We start from the raw sequence: 17,612 nt of genomic DNA on the forward strand, positions 1-17,612 counted from the left end.
ATGGCCTGCTACGACCTCTGCCGCCCCTGCGGACCCACCCCGCTGGCTAACAGCTGCAACGAGCCCTGTGTCAGGCAGTGCGAGGACTCCCGCGTCGTCATCCAGCCTCCCGCCGTGCTGGTCACCCTGCCAGGACCCATCCTCAGCTCCTTCCCCCAGAGCACCGCCGTCGGATCCTCCGCATCGGCTGCCGTGGGCAACGTCCTCAGCTCCCAGGGAGTGCCCGTCTCCGGGGGCTTTGGCCTCGGCTACGGCTACGGCTCTGGCTTCGGAGGCCTGGGCTGCTTCAGTGGCAGAAGAGGCTGCTACCCCTGCTAAGGGCCCTCACCACCACCCCTGACAACAACCACCCACACCCTGGAAGCCACAGCATGGATTGAGGATGCACCTCCCGGCAATTGCTGGCCTGTGCACCCGCAGTGCACAGCTCCTCCTCTCAAGGCACCTAGGAAGGAAGCGGGGAAGGGGCCAGCCCGGGCTGCCTGCAAGCATGGCCCATGTACCTCCGCCTCTTCTCCCTCTTCCTTCTTGGCACTGCCTCTTCTGCTACATCCACTGTTCTCTGCTGCAACTATGTTCTCACAAGCCAAAGACCACCAGGGACCCCCAGTTTACCACTCCCACTGCAGGAGTGGAAGATCTTGGGGCTCTGGCTAGATCTGTCTCACACAAGGGACCATGGCCGATGGTCTCCCTACTGGCACCTCAGACTCTGTCAATAAAGTTCTTCTGCAGCCCAGCCTGAAGATGCCTCCTCTTCCTTTCTTCTCCCAACGCTCTTCCAGTCTCACTCAGCACAAAGCCAGGGCTCAACAGGCTCGCGGGATGGCTGGAAAGGGGCTGCAAGACCTCTCTTAGCAAGTATGTCTCCAGCGATAACAACAACACAGACTGGCACATGGGGACATCAAGCCCGTGACACAAGCCCATCACTTACTCAAACAAATGCTTGGACACGCTAATGCGCTTCTGCCCATGTCTCTGACGCCAGCTTCCCTTGGCAGCACGCACTTAGAAGCATAGATTTATTTAGGTTGGAAAGGACCCTTAAGATCATTGAGTCTAAGCATTAACTTAACACTGCCATGTCCACCACAAAACCATGTCCCTAGGCACCACATCTACATGTCTTTAAATACCTCCCAGGACGGGGACTCAACCACTTCCCTGGGCAGCCTGGTCCAGTGCTTGATAACCCTTTCCAGGAAGAAGTTGCTCCTATTATCCAATCTAAATGTCCCTTTGTGCTACTTGAGCCCATTTCCTCTTCTCCTATCACTTGTTACTTGGCAAAAGAGACGGACCCCCACCTCGCTACAACCTCCTTTCAGCTAGTTGGAGAGAGCCATAAGCTCTCCCCTCACCCTCCTGTTCTCCAGACTGAACCATGCCAGTTCCCTCTGCTGCTCTTCACAGGACTTGTTCTCTAGACCCTTCACCAGCTTCCTTGCTCTTCTTTCGACACGCTCCAGCACCTCAGTGTCTTTCTTCTAGTCAGCGGCCCAACACTCAACACTGTATTCGAGGGGCGGTCAAATCGGTGCCCAGTATTGGGGGATGATCACCTCCCTGGTCCTGCTGGCCACACTATTTCTCATACAAGCCACGAAGCTATTGGCCTTCTTGGCCACCTGGGCACACTGCCGGCTCATAAGCAACCGGGTATCAACCAACACCCCCAGCTCCTTTTCCCTCGCGCAGCTTTCCAGCCACTCTTCCCCAAGCCTGCAGCGTTGCATGGGGTCGTTGTGACCCACGTGCAACACCTGGCACTGAGCCTTGTTACATCTCCTAGAATTGGACTCAGCCCATCGATCCAGCCTCTCCAGATCCCTCTGTAGGCCCTTTCTTCCCTCCAGCAGATCAACACTCCCGCCCAGCGTGGCTTCATCTGCAAACTTACTGAGGGTACGCTTGATCCCCTCATCCAGATCATCGATAAAGATATTAAACAGCACCGGCCCCAATACTCAGCCCTGGGGAACACCACGCGTGACCGGTCACCAACTGGATTGAACTCCATTCACCACCACTCTCTGGCCTCGCCCATTCAGCCAGGTTTTTACCCAGCGCAGAGTGCACTTCTCCAAGCCGTGAGCAGCCAGCTTCTCCAAGGGGAATGCTGTGGGAGACAGTGGCAAAGGCCTTACTAAAGTCCAGGTCAACAACATCCACAGCCTTCCCCTCATCCACCAAGCGCGTCACCTTGTCATAGAAGGAGATCAGGTTGGTCAAGCAGGACCTTCCCTTCATGAACCCATGCTGACTGAGCCTGATGCCCTGGTTGTCCTGCATGTGCCTTATGTGTGATGGCACTCAAGAGGATCTGCTCCATGACCTTCCCCAGCACAGAGGTCAGGCTGACAGGCCTGTTGATCCTGGGATCCTGCTTCCAACCCTTCGTGTAGGTGGGTGTCACATTAGCTAACTTCCAGTCAGCTGGCACCTCCCTCGTTGACCAGGACTGCTGGTAAATGATGGAGAGTGGCTTGGCGAGCTCCTCCACCAGCTCCCTCGGTATCCTCCAGTGGATCCCTTCTGGCCCCATAGACTTGTGGGCATCCAGGTGGAGGAGCAGGTCGCTGACTGTTACCTCTTCCATTACTGGGGCTTCGTTCTGCTTCCTATCCCCATCTCCCAGCTCAGGGGCCCGAATACCCTGAGGATGACCAGTCGGACTCTTAAAGACTGAGGCAAAGAAGGCATTAAGTACCCCAGCCTTCTCCTCATCCTTTGTGGCGATGTTTCCCTCTGCAGCCAACAAAGAATGGAGATTCTCCTTGGCCCTCCTTTTGTCGCCGATATATTTGTAGAAACATTTTTTGTTATCCCTGAGTGCAGTGGCCAGTTTAAGTTCTAGCTGGGCCTTTGCCTTTCTCATTTTCTCCCTGCATAACCTCACGACATCCTTGTAGTCCTCCTGAGTTGCCTGCCCCTTCTTCCAAAGGTGGTCAGCTCTCTTTTTTTTTTTCCTGAGTTCCAGCTGAAGCTTCGCGTTCAGCCAGGCCGGTCTTCTTCCCCGCCTGCTCGTCTTTCGGCACATGGGGACGGCCTGCTCCTGTGCATTTAAGACTTCCTTCTTGAATAGCATCCAGCCTTCCTGCACTCCTTTGCCCTTCAGGACTGCCTCCCAAGGCACTCCCTCAACCAGACTCCTAAACAGGCCCAAGTCTGCCTTTCTGAAGTCCAGGGGAGTGGTTCTGCTGACCCCCATCCTTACTTCTCCGAGAACCAAAAACTCTGTCCTTTCATGGTCGCTGTGCCCAAGACGGCCTCCGACCACCACCAGGCCTTCTCTCTTCGTAAACAGCAGGTCCAGCGGGGCACCTCCCATGCTTGGCTCGCTTACCAGCTGCGTCAGGAAGTTATCTTCCACGCACTCCAGGAACCTCCTACACCGTTTCCTCTCTGCTGTGTTGTGTTTCCAGCAGAGATCTGGTAAGTTGACGTCTCCCATGACAACAAGGGCTAGCGATCGCGAGACTTCAGCCACCGCTTGTAGAATGCTTCATCTGTTTCTTCATCTTGGTTGGATGGTCTAAAACAGACTCATCATTACCTTCATTTGCTAACCTCCAGTCAACAGGGACCTCCCCGCTTAGCCAGGACTGATGACAAATGATGGAAAGTGGCTTGGTGAGCCGTTCCACCAGCTCCCTCGGTACCCTTGGGTGGATCCCATTCGCTCCCATAGACCTGTGTGTGGCTAAGTGGTGTAGCAGGTCGCTAACCATTGCTCCTTGCATTATGAGGGCTTTTTTCTGCTCCCCGTTGACCAACTTTCTTGGGGAGCACAACTCCCTGCCTATCACAGCAAGCAGAATCACAGCAAACAGAATCAGTGAGTGCACAAGGAACCTCTGGAGATCGGCTACTTCAACCCAACCTGCTCAAGCAGGGTCAGCTTGAGCAGGCTGTCCACGACCACGGCCAGTCAGGTTTTCAGTATCTCCGAGGATGGAGACTCCAGCAGCTCTCTGCACAACTGGTTCTGCTGCTTGACCACCCTCATGATGAAAAAGCCTTGCCTTCTCTTCCAAGGAAATGGCATGTCTTCTCTGCTTTCTCCATCCACCCTTGCCCTGGCCATGGCCACCCACAAGAAAAGTCTGTGTCCCCTGGCATCATTCCCTCCCATCCGGGATTTACAAACAGTGATGTCATCTTCCATGCACGGCCTTGCCTCCTGGCTGAAATAACCTCCCAGCTCTCTCAGCTTCTCCTCATAGGAAGGATGCTCCAGTCCCCTCAGCGTCTTGGTGGCCCTGCACGGCACTCACTCCACTAAGGCCATGTCCTTCTTCAACAGGGGAGCCCTCAGCTGGACACGGGACTCCACACAGGTCCTCACCAGTGCAAAAGACAGAGCAAGATCACCTCCCCCGACCTCCTGGCAACGCTCATCCCAGCACTGCCCTGGAGACTCTTGGCCTCTTTTGCCGCAAGGCTGCGTTTCTGCCGCGCGGTCAGCTTGTCCTCCACAAGAACTACAAAGTCAAACAAGAGGGGCACCAGACACCCACAGAGCACAGCCAACGGGAAAGGCCAGGCCTAAAAACTGCCCTAGTGATCTGGCAGCAAGGCGGGCAGGGACAAAACATGATGCAAGGGGCAGCGCCTCACGCCCAGCACACCTCCAAAGCCCAGACCAGCCTGCCAGGGCTGCGAGGAAATGGGGCCCCCCTCTTCACAACGCACCCACAAACCACACCACACCAGTGCCACGCGATGACCTCACTGATGACACCCCACCTCTCCTACCCTTTGGTCGTGTCCTCTGCCTGTCCTGACACGCACCATCAACACCAAGCCTTTGGCCTCTAATACTCACAGTTCAAAGCTGCCGCCAGGGTCAGATGGACACGGCCTCAAGAGGAGGACATGAAATTGGACAATTGCGGGAAGGAAAACACACCCCACCTCATTACTTACATGGCTGGGGCATGCAACAGCTGCTTGCTGCAAAAGGCTGTCATGCGCAAAGGCTGTCCCGCCCCTCGCACACCAGCATAAAAGCCAGCCCAGGACCTCTCTCCCTCACGCTCTTCTCCTCACGCCTTCTCCTCCGCGCTCAACAAGGTGAGCCTCAACCCCCTTCCCCTCCTTCTCCTGACCCACCTGGCCCCTCTCTTCCACCACGCTCTGACCCCAGCCTCAGCACCGCTGACGCCTCCCCACCCCCACGCTCCCCACAGCCCCACACCAGGCCTCCCCGCTCCCTCGCCCTCCTGCAACACCGCCCCTCGCACCCCCACGCCCCTCCGCCTTCTCAACACCCTCTCTTCCAGGGCCCCTCCACACCACACCCATGGCCTGCTACGACAGCTGCCGCCCCTGCGGACCCACCCCGCTGGCTAACAGCTGCAACGAGCCCTGTGTCAGGCAGTGCGAGGACTCCCGCGTCGTCATCCAGCCTTCCACTGTCGTGGTCACCCTGCCAGGACCCATCCTCAGCTCCTTCCCCCAGAGCACCGCCGTCGGATCCTCCGCATCGGCTGCCGTGGGCAACGTCCTCAGCTCCCAGGGAGTGCCCGTCTCCGGGGGCTTTGGCCTCGGCTACGGCTACGGCTCTGGCTTTGGAGGCCTGGGCTGCTTCAGTGGCAGAAGAGGCTGCTACCCCTGCTAAGGGCCCTCACCACCACCCCTGACAACAACCACCCACACCCTGGAAGCCACAGCATGGATTGAGGATGCACCTCCCGGCAATTGCTGGCCTGTGCACCCGCAGTGCACAGCTCCTCCTCTCAAGGCACCTAGGAAGGAAGCGGGGAAGGGGCCAGCCCGGGCTGCCTGCAAACATGGCCCATGTACCTCTGCCTCTTCTCCCTCTTCCTTCCTTGCAGCACCCCTTCTGCTACATCCACTGTTCTCTGCTGCAACTATGTTCTCTGACAAGCCAAAGACCACCAGGGACCTCCAGTTTACCACTCCCACTGCAGGAGTGGAAGATCTTGGGGCTCTGGCAAAATCTGTCTGCACACAAGGGACCATGGCTGATGGTCTCCCTACTGGCACCTCAGATCAGCTCTCTTCTACTTGGTGCTCCTGCCTTTGCACTCCTTTTTTCTCCCAATAAACTTCTTCTGCAGCCCAGCCTGAAGATGCCTCCTCTTCCTTTCTTCTCCCAAGGCTCTTCCAGTCTCACTCAGCACAAAGCCAGGGCTCAACAGGCCAGCAGGGTGGGTGCAAAGGGGCCACAAATCCTCTCCTAGGAAATACGTCACCAGCGATAACAGCAACACAGACTGGCACCTGGGGACTTCAAGCCCGTGACACAAGCCCACCACTTGCTCAGTCAAACGCTTCGACACGACAGCGCTCACCTGCGCACGCCGCTGACAAAGTCTCCCTGTGCCATCACACACTTCACTAACTCTGTTCCCCACCATGACTCCCTGCCAATCACTGCAAGCAGAATCACAGAAGATAGGAACTCTGGAAAGCAGGTGCTTCGACCCCCCCTCCTCAAGCAGGGAAAGCCAGAGCAGGCTGTCCGGGACCATGGCCAGTTGTGGTTTCAGTATCTCCCAGGATGGAGACTCCACCACCTCTTCCACTCTTTGAACACCCTCACACTGAAAAACCCTGGCCTTGCCCATGCAATTCCATCGCTTTTCACTTGTGCCCATGGCCGCTTGGCCTGCCACCGATCACGAGCCTCTGGGCCCAGCCCTTCAGCCACTTTGCAGTCCACCTCACTGGCCACTTATGCAACCCATACTTTCTCGGCTTCTCTAGGGACGTGGAATGGGAGCAGCGACAAAGGCTTCATTCAAGTAGAGCTCAACAACAGCCACTGCTCTCCCCTCGTCCGACATCCAGTCGCTTACACCCGGAAGACACAGAGGTTGGTCAAGCATGATTTCCCCTTCGTAAATCCATGCTGACCACTCCCTAGCACTTTCTTGGTGTTTCTTGGCTTGGCAATGCTTTCAGTGAGGATTTCCTCCATCGTCTTGCCCGGAAACGAGGTCAGGCTCACCAGCCTCTACTTTCCCAGATCCTCCCTCTTGATCTTCTTCAAGATACGAGGGGTATGAGCTTCCTTCCAGTCTTCAGGAACTGCCCACACACACCATGACCTTTGCAAGCTAATGGAGAGTGGCCTCCCAAGGACATCAGACAGCTCCCTCAGCATTCATGGCTACGACCATTCAGGCTCTGTGCACTTGCGTACATCCAGTCACAAAGCACTCCTTATTTCTTCGTTCCATCTTCCTCAGCAACAACCACTGCCCGCCTGACAAACAGCCTGCAAAACACTCACCTCGGCTCACTTGGGGCAGGCCTTGCCATTCATCAACCCTTCGTCATGCAGCCACCACCACCAGGGCATCAGCTAAGTCCCTAGAAACAGGGCTTTGCATCTCCTCTTGCTCAACTCCATCAGATTCCTCTGTGTCGGGTGCAAGGAACTCAGGTAGCTCCCTCAGCATTCGTGGCTGCAAACCATCTTTCCCCATGGACTTATGTACATCCAGTTCCACAAACCCATCTTTCGGGGGGGCAGCCGTGAGTCCACTGGCACCTCCAGCACAGCCCCGCGTGCCTCTTCCCGGCCAGGCGCTCCAGCACCCACCAACACAGAAGCACAGGTACCCTTCCTACCTCACCTCCTCTTCCTCACAAACAAGCACTGCTCACACAGTGAACAGCCCTCAAGACACTCACCTTCGCTGAATGTGGGCAGGTCTCGGGGGTCTGGGGAGGTCCTCACTGATTCGAAGCCAGGAAATGTTATTCCAATTTCTTAAAAGGGCATGAGTGAGGATCTAGGTAAGTGCAGACCTGTTAGTCTAACAAGCAGTACCTAGAAAAATTATGGAGAAGATCCTACTGGTGCTCTTGAAAGGTAATACTGGAAGAGGCTTCCTAGAGAGGTGGTTTATGCCCGAAGCCTGTCAGTGTTTAAGAGGCATTTGGACAATGCCCTTAATAACACGCTTTAACTTTTGATCAGCCTTGAAGTCGTCAGGCAGTTGGACTAGATGATCGTTGTAGGTCCCTTCCAACTGGAGTGTTCTAGTCTAGTCTAGTCTATTCTGCTTCATCAACCCTTTGGCATGCAAACATCACCTCGAGGTTCTCAGGTGCACAGCCCAGCGTGCGCAACTCCCATTTCCCCTCCGCTACATCCAATGCCACTCTGGCCCCACAAACATCGCGCTGGAAATGGTCTCACCCCTCAGCACTCACCCCAAAGAAGGACCCCAAAGGCAGTGACTCACCAGCCTCCCCTGCCTGCCTGTCCCAGTCCCCCTGGGCATAAAAAATCTTCACCAAATGGCCCCTAAAACAACTGCTGGGGGACTTGGGGGGGGGGGGGGGGGGGTGAATGAGGGAGTGAATGAGTAGAAATGCTGCCGGAAACCAAACCAAATGCCTCACATGAAAGCAGTTAGCGAACCGAGAGGGGCAAGAGGTAGGGAAAATGCCCTGATTAAATAACACCTCCCAAAAAAAGCTGCAATCAATAAATATGTCAACAGACCCTGCACTTCCTGCCTGTGCTGCAGGGCCAGGGACACGCATGTGGGGTCCCCTATCATGGCCCCCCCTTGCTGTGGTCTCCAGCCCAACCACCTGGCAGTCCCCATGACACCATCTTCCCTCACAGCAGAATCCTGTGTCCCCATCCCTCTTTGCTGTGAGGACCCTGGGCAATCCATGCAAGGGTGCCCAGGTCACTACCCCCCCTGCTGTGGGGTCCTCAGCTGACCCAAGTGTGGGTCCTCGTTGCACTGTCCACCTGGCTGCGCAGTCCCCATTCCATCTACGTGGGAGTCCCCAGGCCACAGTCTCACCTTGCTATGGGGTCCCCAACTGATGCCTTGTGGGGGATCACCAGGCCACCATCCCCTCTTCACTGCAGGGTTCCACAGTGGAGGGGGTCTCCAGACCACCATCCCCCTTGCTGCAGGGTCCCTGGACCACCTGTACAGGGGACCTCAAGCCACCATCCCTTTCCTCTGAGGTCACACAGAAAGCCCCCTGTATGAGGTCACCATCCTCCTCACTGTGGGGTCCCTGAGGTGCAGCGCAGGGGACTGAGTACCAGGTGCAGGAACAAGCCCCTGCCCCTGCTCTGCTGTGAAGATGGGGCTCCTGCAGGGCTGCATGGGCAAGGAGCTGGTGGGGTGGGCATATTCCCTTATTCCCTTATGCCACCCTCCCAACTCGGGCACTCAAACACAGATCTTAGGGTACCAAAGGTCTTTGGTCCCCCCCAAATTACTTATCAACAGTGCTGCTCACGCTTTCTTCTCCTTTGTTGTTTTTATTTTTCACTCTCGGTAAGTGAAAAATAACAGGCTCCTGCAAAACAGGTGAACTCTGGGCTGAGACAGGAGCTCGCAGTCTCCAGGGCTGTTGGCGGCACTGAAATATTCATCAAAAGCGAATTAAGAGAATGTCTCCAGAGCAGCTGGAGTCCAGAGTGCCGGAGAGCTCTGCGCACAGCTGGAGTCAGCCTCGTTTCAAAGACGAAGCTTTTGCCTAGGAACAAAGCCCTTCTCTAATTCAAAACCAAACATCACCTGCCTTGGAGCTGGGCAAGGAGAGAGGGAATGGGTTTGGATCTGTTTGGCCTTTTTATCCTGTGATTTAGTATAAATAGCGCATCTCCCCTGCAGACATGCTTCGTTGGCCTTGAGGGGCTTACTTTAGCTCATCTTAAAGTAATGTCTAATCAATAGAAGACAAACTCAAGTAATACCTGCTCTTATGAGTGACAGTTGTTCACCTTGGAGTTCAGCCAGCTTGACATCAACCCTTGGACTGAAATGGGTGCAGGATCTCACCTCCCCACAGTCCTGCGACGTGCCTGAGCAGCCAGGCCCGGAGGGATGTCTGCCTCATGCTTCAGAGCATGTCTCAGCCCAAACTTGCTCCAGAGCTGCTCATATTGGGCACAGTCAGCTCAGACGGGTTCAAGGGAGCACTGGGAGGAGGCTCATAACCACATCGCCCTCTGCCCAGAGGATGGATGGACCGGCACATGCTTCTCTCCCATCCATCCAGGTCCCTTTGGTTGCCCCCAGCCCAGCTCTCTGCAATTCAATCTTAGGAGACCCCAAGCCAGGCACACAGCAGGAAGGACGTGCTGGAGGGCACCGAGCTGCAGATGAAATGGGTGGCATCTCTCCCAGTGTCTCCCAATAGGACTCTCAGCCACCCAGCCAGGACCCTGCGCTCTCAGAGATGCCCCAAACCCCATCACGGAGCGGTCGCAGCTTGCAGCCACGCATGGCCTTTTCCCTTGTCTTCCTCCTTCAAGAGGACTGGACTCGGCAGGGCCAAATACAAAGTGATGACGGCAAGGATGTTACTGCGCAGCAGCTCCTTCCGATCCCATGAACCAGGAGTCTGCAAGGAGTCCGATTTGTCCCTGTCCCACCCCAAGTCAGAAATTTTCCACTCAAACTGCCCCCGGTTCATATTTCATATGCTAAGAAACCCCCAGCCCCTATGGAAACTGGTGGGAGCTGGGCTGCTTAGGACAAAATGGACTTCAGCCAGCTGAAATCATGCGTGGAGGGAGGCACAGGCTGTGCTGCAGGACATAACCTGGAAAGGGGCTCACTGCTGGTGTGCTGTCTACCTAAAAGCATAAAAAAGAGCCGTAAAACTGAAATCCAAGCGGGAGAGGGATGCTTAGAGCTGGTGTGTCTCACCTGGGCTCCTGGAGCTTGGCTGCAGCCATGCAGCATCATCACGAGCCGGTTTCCACACTGGGATGGGCTGCATCTGAGCAGCTCATATCCATCTGCCCCACTTCCCTAGGAGGAATGGGGAGGGCATAGCAGGGATCAAGGCTGGTGCCAAAACTGGACCAGTTTGAGAGAAAGAGGTCACCCACAAGGAAGCTTTGTTACGGAAACAACGCGTCAGATGAAGCAGCGGTTCTCCAACGGCGATGGGATCTGACCAAGCCGCCCAAGCTTTATCCTGCCTGCTGCAAGGTCCTGGGCTGTCTTCTGGTTCGTGTCACACAGAAGACCTGCCCAGTTGACCTAGTGGGTCTCCTCCAGGCTTTCATCCTGAACTCACAAGATCTTGCTAGATAATATCAAAAGCTTGGGTGATATTTCATTAACAAGAGAGTCCTGCTCCATCCCCTGCGGTCACTGCAAGTTTACACCTCTCCCCTGTGATCTTCCCTCGTGCCCTAACATTGCTTTGGTAATTAGCTCCAGAATTACCATATGTAAATCCAGCACCATGATTATTCAGCTGCTGCTGCAGCAGCTCCAGCTGCGCCACCTCCCAGCGATTCCTCAGCCAAAACAGGGGTTAGTCTCCGATGTTCGCAGGATGCAGCAGGAAGCTCTTATCCTCCCATTGGCACCTGGAAAATCTTCCTTTTCCTTTTGCATTTCCTGAGCTCGTCTAATGGATGCCTCATAGTTGGAATTGTTCAAGGTCAGGTTGGACAGGGTTTTGAGCCACCTTATCTAATGGAAGATGTCCATGCCCATGGCAGAAGGGTTGGACTAGTGTTCTGGTTTTGGATAGAGTTCATTTTCTTCACAGTAGCTAGTATGGGGCTATGGTTTGGATTTGTGCTGGAAACGGGGTTGATAATACAGGGGTGTTTCCGTTATTGCTGAGCAGTGCTGACACAGAGGCAAGGCCTTTTCTGCTCCTCACCCCACCCCACCAGGGAGGAGGCTGGGGGTCCACAAGGAGTTGGGAGGGGACGCGGCTGGGACAGCTGAGCCCAACTGCCCAAAGGGATATCCCAGACCGTATAACGTCATGCTCAGCACATAAAGCGGGGGGAAGAAGAAGGATGGGGGGGACGTTCGGAGTGATGGCATTTGTTTTCCCCAGTAACCGTTACGCGCGATGGAGCCCTGCTTTCCTGGGGATGGCTGAGCACCTACCTGCTGTTGGGAAGTAGTGAATGAATTCCTTGTTTTGCTTTGCTTGCGTGCGCGGCTTTTGCTTTACCTATTACACTGTCTCTATCTCAACCCATGACGTTTTTTTTTTTCACTTTTACTCTTCCGATTCTCTCCCCCATCCCACCGCGGGGGAGTGAGCGAGCAGCTGTGTGGTACATAGTTGCCGGCTGGGGTTAAACCACAACTAGATGATCTTTAAAGGTCCCTTTCAACCCAAACCCTTCCGTTCTATAATTTTACCATGCGGTGAGCTGGAAGCGTGAACGTAGCTGGATGTGGGGTGGTTATGATTCATCCCCTTGCCTTGAGCTGGTGCGGGTGGAGTGGGACACGCAGGAAACATCAACGGGAGGTTTCTTCTTGCCAAACCTTGGTGTCTCACAGAGGACGATGCTGTTTGCAGGGCAGACATGGGATTAGCTGGAGAAAGGAGCTTCAGTGCCTCATCCGTGGCTCCACATGTGAGATCAGCCAAGGGCATCCTGCGTCATGGGGGGGGGGGGGGGCGAAATAGCACCGGGACTGAAGTCGCTCGTGGGAGCGGGATTTTGGAGTTGGGAAAGCCCTGGGAAGGCTGGGGACATGCTGGGACTCACCCAGCTGGGAGAGGGGTCGGACATTTCCATGGGACACGGCTGGTCACACGAGGTGAACATCTTTTGATGATGAAAAAAATTGCCCCCCCACCCCCCAAGGAAAGGGGGGTCCCCAGGGATCCAGCTTTTCCTGAGACTTTCCCAAAGGAAAAGGGGACGTTCCTCTTCCAGGTATCACCCAGGAGAAAAGGAGTGAAAAAGCTGCGATATCTTACGACTCCTCGACATCGGGGTCTCCCTTAATCCCATTCTTCACCATTTTAATTTAGAGCAGTGCAAGACCCTGCCTTTGCCTCACAGAAATCCTGAAGGGAAAACCAGCCGGAGAGGGGGAGGTGTCTTTGAAACCACCCCCCGCCCACCAGAAACCACTGCTCATTTTTAATCCCAGCTTAAGCGCATTAAAGGTGATTAAGCCTTTTCACATGGAAATGCCTTTTGACGAGCCCTTAGGGAGGAGAGCAGGTCCCGCTGGCGGTGACGCCGGGCGCGGACTCCATTTCCCAAGGAGCTGAGCGGCGGCGCCCGGTGATGGCGGCGGGACGGCAGGAAGCGCGGCCGAGCCGAGCCGAACACAGCCGAGCCCTGCCGAGCCCAGCCGAGGGGCGGGCCGAGCCGAGCCGAACACAGCGGAGCCCAGCCGAGGGCCGAGCCGAGCCGAACACAGCCGAGCCCTGCCGAGGGTCGGGCCGAACCTAGCCGAACCCAGCCGAGCCCCGCCCGAGCCGGGCCGAGCCGAGCCGAACTCAGCCCGAGCCGAGCCGAGCCGAGCCGAGCCCCGTGTCGGGGTGAGACGGGACCCCCAACCCCATCAGCGGGGTGCTCGGGGGGTGTAGAAATGGGGTGTCCCCAGAGTTGGGGGGACAGTACGGAGGGGAGAGCCCCAGGGGGGTCTGAGGGGCCTAGGGGACCCCGGCGGTGGGAGGCTGTGGGTTGGGATAGGGGCGGGGCTGCGGGGAGGGGGGCTGTGGGTGTGTGGGGGGGTCGGGTTTGGGGTGCAGGGGGAGGTGTGGGGGTGCAGACCTGGGTGCAGACCTGGGATTTGGGGTGCAGAGGAGGCATGGGGTGCAGATCTGGGATTTGGGGTGCAGGGCGAGCCGTGAGGGTCAGGCCTGCGATTTGGGGTGCGGGGGGAGGTGTGGGGTGCAGATCTGGGATCTGGGGTGCAGAGGATGCATGGGGTGCAGACCTGGGGATTTGGGGCGCAGGGGGAGGAGGTGTGTGGTGCAGACCTGAGGTGCAGGGGGAGATTTGGGGTGCAGACCTGGGATTTGAGGGAGGCACGGGGTGCAGGGTGAGCCTTCGTTTCCGGAGGCCGTGCGGCGCCGCGTGGCAGGGTCTGGCCCCGGCCCAGGCGCCGCCTGCGCGCAAGGAGGCCACGGGCCGGTTTCATTAATTAGCAACTCCAGCTGACGAGTTTCTGCTGCCCCAGCCCGGCTGCGTCGCCGCCAAACACGCCGCTTCTGCTTTCCTTTTCGCGTCTGCTAGCAGAAGCGAGTAAAAGCCCCCCAAAAAAATAATCCCACCGGCCTGGAGCGTGGCTGATGTTCGTGGGTGCCGGGGTGGGGGTGAGCTCGGTGGTCCATAGCGGGGTGCAAACCGAGGTGACCCCAGCTTAGCCCCCCCCCACTGCCCGCAGGGTTTTGGCCATGACGGAGGCGGCGGGGCTGGCGCCCAGGCGCATCCTGGTGACCGGTGGCACCGGCTTGGTAGGGAGAGCCATCGAGAAGGTGGTGGCTGATGGAGAGGGGAGGCCGGACGAGGAATGGATCTTCGTGTCCTCCAGAGATGCCGACTTGACGTGAGTTGACCGCGTGGGTTTTCGCTTGGAAACCCCCCTGGTTTGCTTCCTCGGCACCGCTGAACCCCCCAAATTTCCCATCCCAGGAATGCCGCAGAGACCAAAGCCCTGTTCGAGCAGCACAAGCCCACCCACGTCATCCACCTGGCTGCCATGGTTGGGGGCCTCTTCAAAAACATCCGCTACAACCTGGATTTTTGGGTGAGCATATGGCAAAAGGGTGGTATTGGGGTCCCCAAGGGTGCTGCAACCCCCTGCCTTCCTCAAGCATGGGGACACGGGGACAGGGCTTGCTCTGCTGCCGGGGCCAAACCAGACCTCCTCTGGTTTCTGGAGTTATTAATGAGTTATTACCCATAGGGTGCAGGGTTTTGGGGGTCCCCACCCCACAGAGCTGACAAACCTCTCCATCCCTAGAGGAGAAACATCCATATCAACGACAACGTCCTGCACTCAGCGTACGAGATGGGGGTGCAGAAGGTGGTCTCCTGCCTCTCCACCTGCATCTTCCCGGACAAGACGACGTACCCCATCGATGAGAGCATGGTGAGCATCTCCGTCCCCGTGCACAGCCCAGTGGGGATCCCTGCCATGCTTAACTCTCTGCTCTTGTCCCCAGATTCACAACGGGCCACCTCACAGCTCCAACTTCGGCTACTCCTACGCAAAGAGGATGATCGACATCCAGAATAGGTGCGGGGTGGGGACACAGGAGAGCCCTTGCGGGCTAGTAGCACCCTCTGGTTATCAGGGCAAGAGGAATCCCCTGGGGTTCCCAGGAATTAAATGGAGCTATCACAGGGAGGCGATAGTGCCCCTGTATTCAGCACTGGTGAGGCCACACCTCGAGTACTGTGCTCAGCGCTGGGCCCCTCACCACAGGAAGGACATCGAGGTGCTGGAGCGTGGCCAGAGGAGGGAAACGAAGCTGGTGAAGGGTCTGGAGCACAAGTCTTATGAGGAGCGGCTGAGGGAGCTGGGGGTGCTCAGCCTGGAGAAGAGGAGGCTGAGGGGAGCCCTCATCGCTCTCTACAACTGCCTGAAAGGAGGCTGTAGCGAGGTGGGGTTTGGTCTCTTCTCCCCAGTAACAAGGGATAGGATGAGAGGAAACGGCCTCAAGCTGCGCCAGGGGAAGTTTAGGTTGGATATTAGGAAAAACTTCTTCCCCGAAAGGGCTGTCAGGCACTGGAAGAGGCTGCCCAGGGAAGTGGCTGAGTCTCCATCCCTGGAGGTATTTAAAAGAAGGGGAGATGTGGTGCTCGAGGACATGGTTTAGTGGTGGGCTTGGCAGTGCTGGGTTACGGTTCATAGAATCATAGAATTGTCAAGGTTGGAAAAGACCCTTAAGATCATCGAGTCCAACCATCAACCTATCACTGCCAAGTTCATCTATACCATGTCTTCAAGCACCATATCTATCCATTCTTTAAATACCTCCAGGGTTGGAGACGGTTGGACTTGATCTTAAGAGTCTTTTCCAACCTTAACGATTCTATGATTCTAAGATACCTGGGCTCAGCAGATGGAGATGCTGCTGGCTGGGGTCTTCTAGGGACAGCTCTGTGCTGGAGTGGGGTGACTGCGGCTGGTGGGCAACCCACCTGCACCCCCCACGCTCTCACCCAGGGGCTACTTCGAGCAGCATGGCTGCCGCTTCACCGCCGTCATCCCCACCAATGTCTTCGGACCGCACGACAACTTCAACATCGAGGATGGCCACGTCTTGCCGGGGCTCATCCATAAGGTCTACCTGGCCAAACGTGAGTGCAGCAGGACTTACGGCTTTTTTTTGGGAGGATTGGGCTGTTTTTTTTCTCCCCTGCCTGCTCCATGAGCTCTGTAGGGTAGCCAGGGTCAATGGAGGTGGCTCTGATGCTCATGGACATGCTCTCCTTCCTCCCACAGAGACCGGCTCAGCTCTGACCGTCTGGGGCACGGGCAAGCCCAGGAGACAGTTCATCTACTCCCTGGTATGTGTGGCCTTGCGGAGCATTTGCCTCCCAAAGCTTGGGGAGGGCAGCGCATGGGGCTGGGGGGGCCGGCGCCTGGACCCCAGCAGGGTCTAAGCCCACCTGGGTTGTCCTGGGCAGCGTTGGCCATCCTCAGGGTTGGGTCCCCTTGCGATGGGAGGGCTGGGGGACAGCAGCCACCCTCCAAGAGCTGTCTGCCCCTCCGCAGGACCTGGCCCGGCTCTTCCTTTGGGTCCTGCGGGAATACGATGAGGTGGAACCCATCATTTTGTCAGGTAAGGCCCAGCTGCACCCCCATAACCCCCCGCTCCAGCCCCTTTCCAAGAGGATGGAGGAACAGCCACAATCATGCCCTTCTCCACAGTGGGAGAAGAAGATGAAGTCTCCATCAAGGAGGCAGCAGAGGCGATCACAGAGGCCATGGACTTCAGGGGAGAGCTTGTTGTATCCTTCACCGCAGGCTGGCCCCCATGGGACTGCTGCGGCATGGGGGGGCACCCCACTTTCCACCAGCAGCTGTAGGGCTCCAGGGGAGATGCCGTGACCCAGAGCAGCACCCAGAGAGACCTGGTTTTCCCCCTTTGGTTTCCCTTAATCCCTCCCGCACCAGTTCGACACCACCAAAGCAGACGGGCAGTTCAAGAAGACGGCCAGCAACGCCAAGCTACGGCACTACCTGCCCGGCTTCCAGTTCACACCATTCAGGCAAGGTGAGATGAGGGGCTCCAGAATAAAGGGGTCCCCCCCACCCACTGCAGTTAGCCTTGGTGGCATCAGGGTGGTCCATCCTTTCAATACCTAAAGGGGGCTGATAAGAAAGATGGGGACAGACTTTTCAGTAGGGCCTGGAGCGATAGGACAAGGGGTGATGGTTTTAAACTCAAAGAGGGGAGATTCAGACTAGATCTAAGGAAGAAATGTTTTACGCTGAGGGTGGTGAGACACTGGCCCAGGTTGCCCAGAGCGGTGGGAGATGCCCCATCCCTGGAAACATTCAAGGCCAGGTTGGATGGGGCGGTGAGCAACCTGATCTGGTTGAAGATGTCCCTGCCCATGGCAGGGGGGTTGGACTGGATGAGCTTTAAAGGTCCCTTCCAACCCAAACCATTCAATAATTCTATGAACAAACTGCGTTCCCAATCCCCAAACCCATCCCCCTCTTCTCCCTCCCCAGCCGTGAAGGAGACCTGCGCCTGGTTCAGCGCCAACTACGCCAACGCCAGGAAGTGAGGGGCCAACGCGGCACCGGCATCATCTGGCACCATCCATCCTCTTCATCTCAGGGTTGTCCTTTGCTGGGGCAGAGGACGGGGCTGGGGGCGGGTGGGGGTGGGGTGCG

The 17,612-nt window shown here is 56.7% G+C and overlaps 3 protein-coding genes across 6 annotated transcripts; all 3 read left to right on the plus strand.

The window, feature by feature from the left end:
- Window positions 1-318, plus strand: LOC148057222 (feather keratin-like). Its single transcript, XM_087734400.1, has one exon. It carries the CDS (start codon window positions 1-3, stop codon window positions 316-318), a length of 318 nt encoding a protein of 105 aa, XP_087590526.1.
- A 4,990-nt stretch (window positions 319-5,308) lies between these two features.
- LOC148057223 (feather keratin-like) lies at window positions 5,309-5,626 on the plus strand. Its single transcript, XM_087734415.1, has one exon. The coding sequence runs from the start codon at window positions 5,309-5,311 to the stop codon at window positions 5,624-5,626; it is 318 nt and encodes a 105-aa protein (XP_087590541.1).
- Window positions 5,627-13,153: 7,527 nt separating this feature from the next.
- Window positions 13,154-17,582, plus strand: GFUS (GDP-L-fucose synthase). Of its 4 annotated transcripts, none has more exons than XM_087734428.1 (11): window positions 13,154-13,290; window positions 14,142-14,303; window positions 14,390-14,504; window positions 14,721-14,849; window positions 14,923-14,996; window positions 15,930-16,063; window positions 16,209-16,273; window positions 16,482-16,548; window positions 16,638-16,717; window positions 16,884-16,983; window positions 17,448-17,582. In XM_087734428.1, the coding sequence occupies exons 2-11, from the start codon at window positions 14,152-14,154 to the stop codon at window positions 17,501-17,503; spliced, it is 972 nt and encodes a 323-aa protein (XP_087590554.1). In that variant the 5' UTR covers window positions 13,154-13,290; window positions 14,142-14,151; the 3' UTR covers window positions 17,504-17,582. The 4 variants fall into 4 exon arrangements, 3 of the variants coding, with proteins under 3 accessions (XP_087590554.1, XP_087590568.1, XP_087590561.1); XM_087734435.1 differs by having other exon boundaries at window positions 13,167-13,290; window positions 14,122-14,303; XR_015699257.1 differs by lacking the exon at window positions 17,448-17,582 and having other exon boundaries at window positions 16,394-16,548; window positions 16,884-16,938.
- Window positions 17,583-17,612: the final 30 nt, after the last annotated feature.

The sequence above is a fragment of the Nipponia nippon genome, unplaced genomic scaffold (genome assembly GCF_047370975.1).
Source record: "Nipponia nippon isolate SJK-2023a ecotype South Korea unplaced genomic scaffold, ASM4737097v1 scaffold_1, whole genome shotgun sequence".
Classification (NCBI taxonomy): domain Eukaryota; kingdom Metazoa; phylum Chordata; class Aves; order Pelecaniformes; family Threskiornithidae; genus Nipponia; species Nipponia nippon.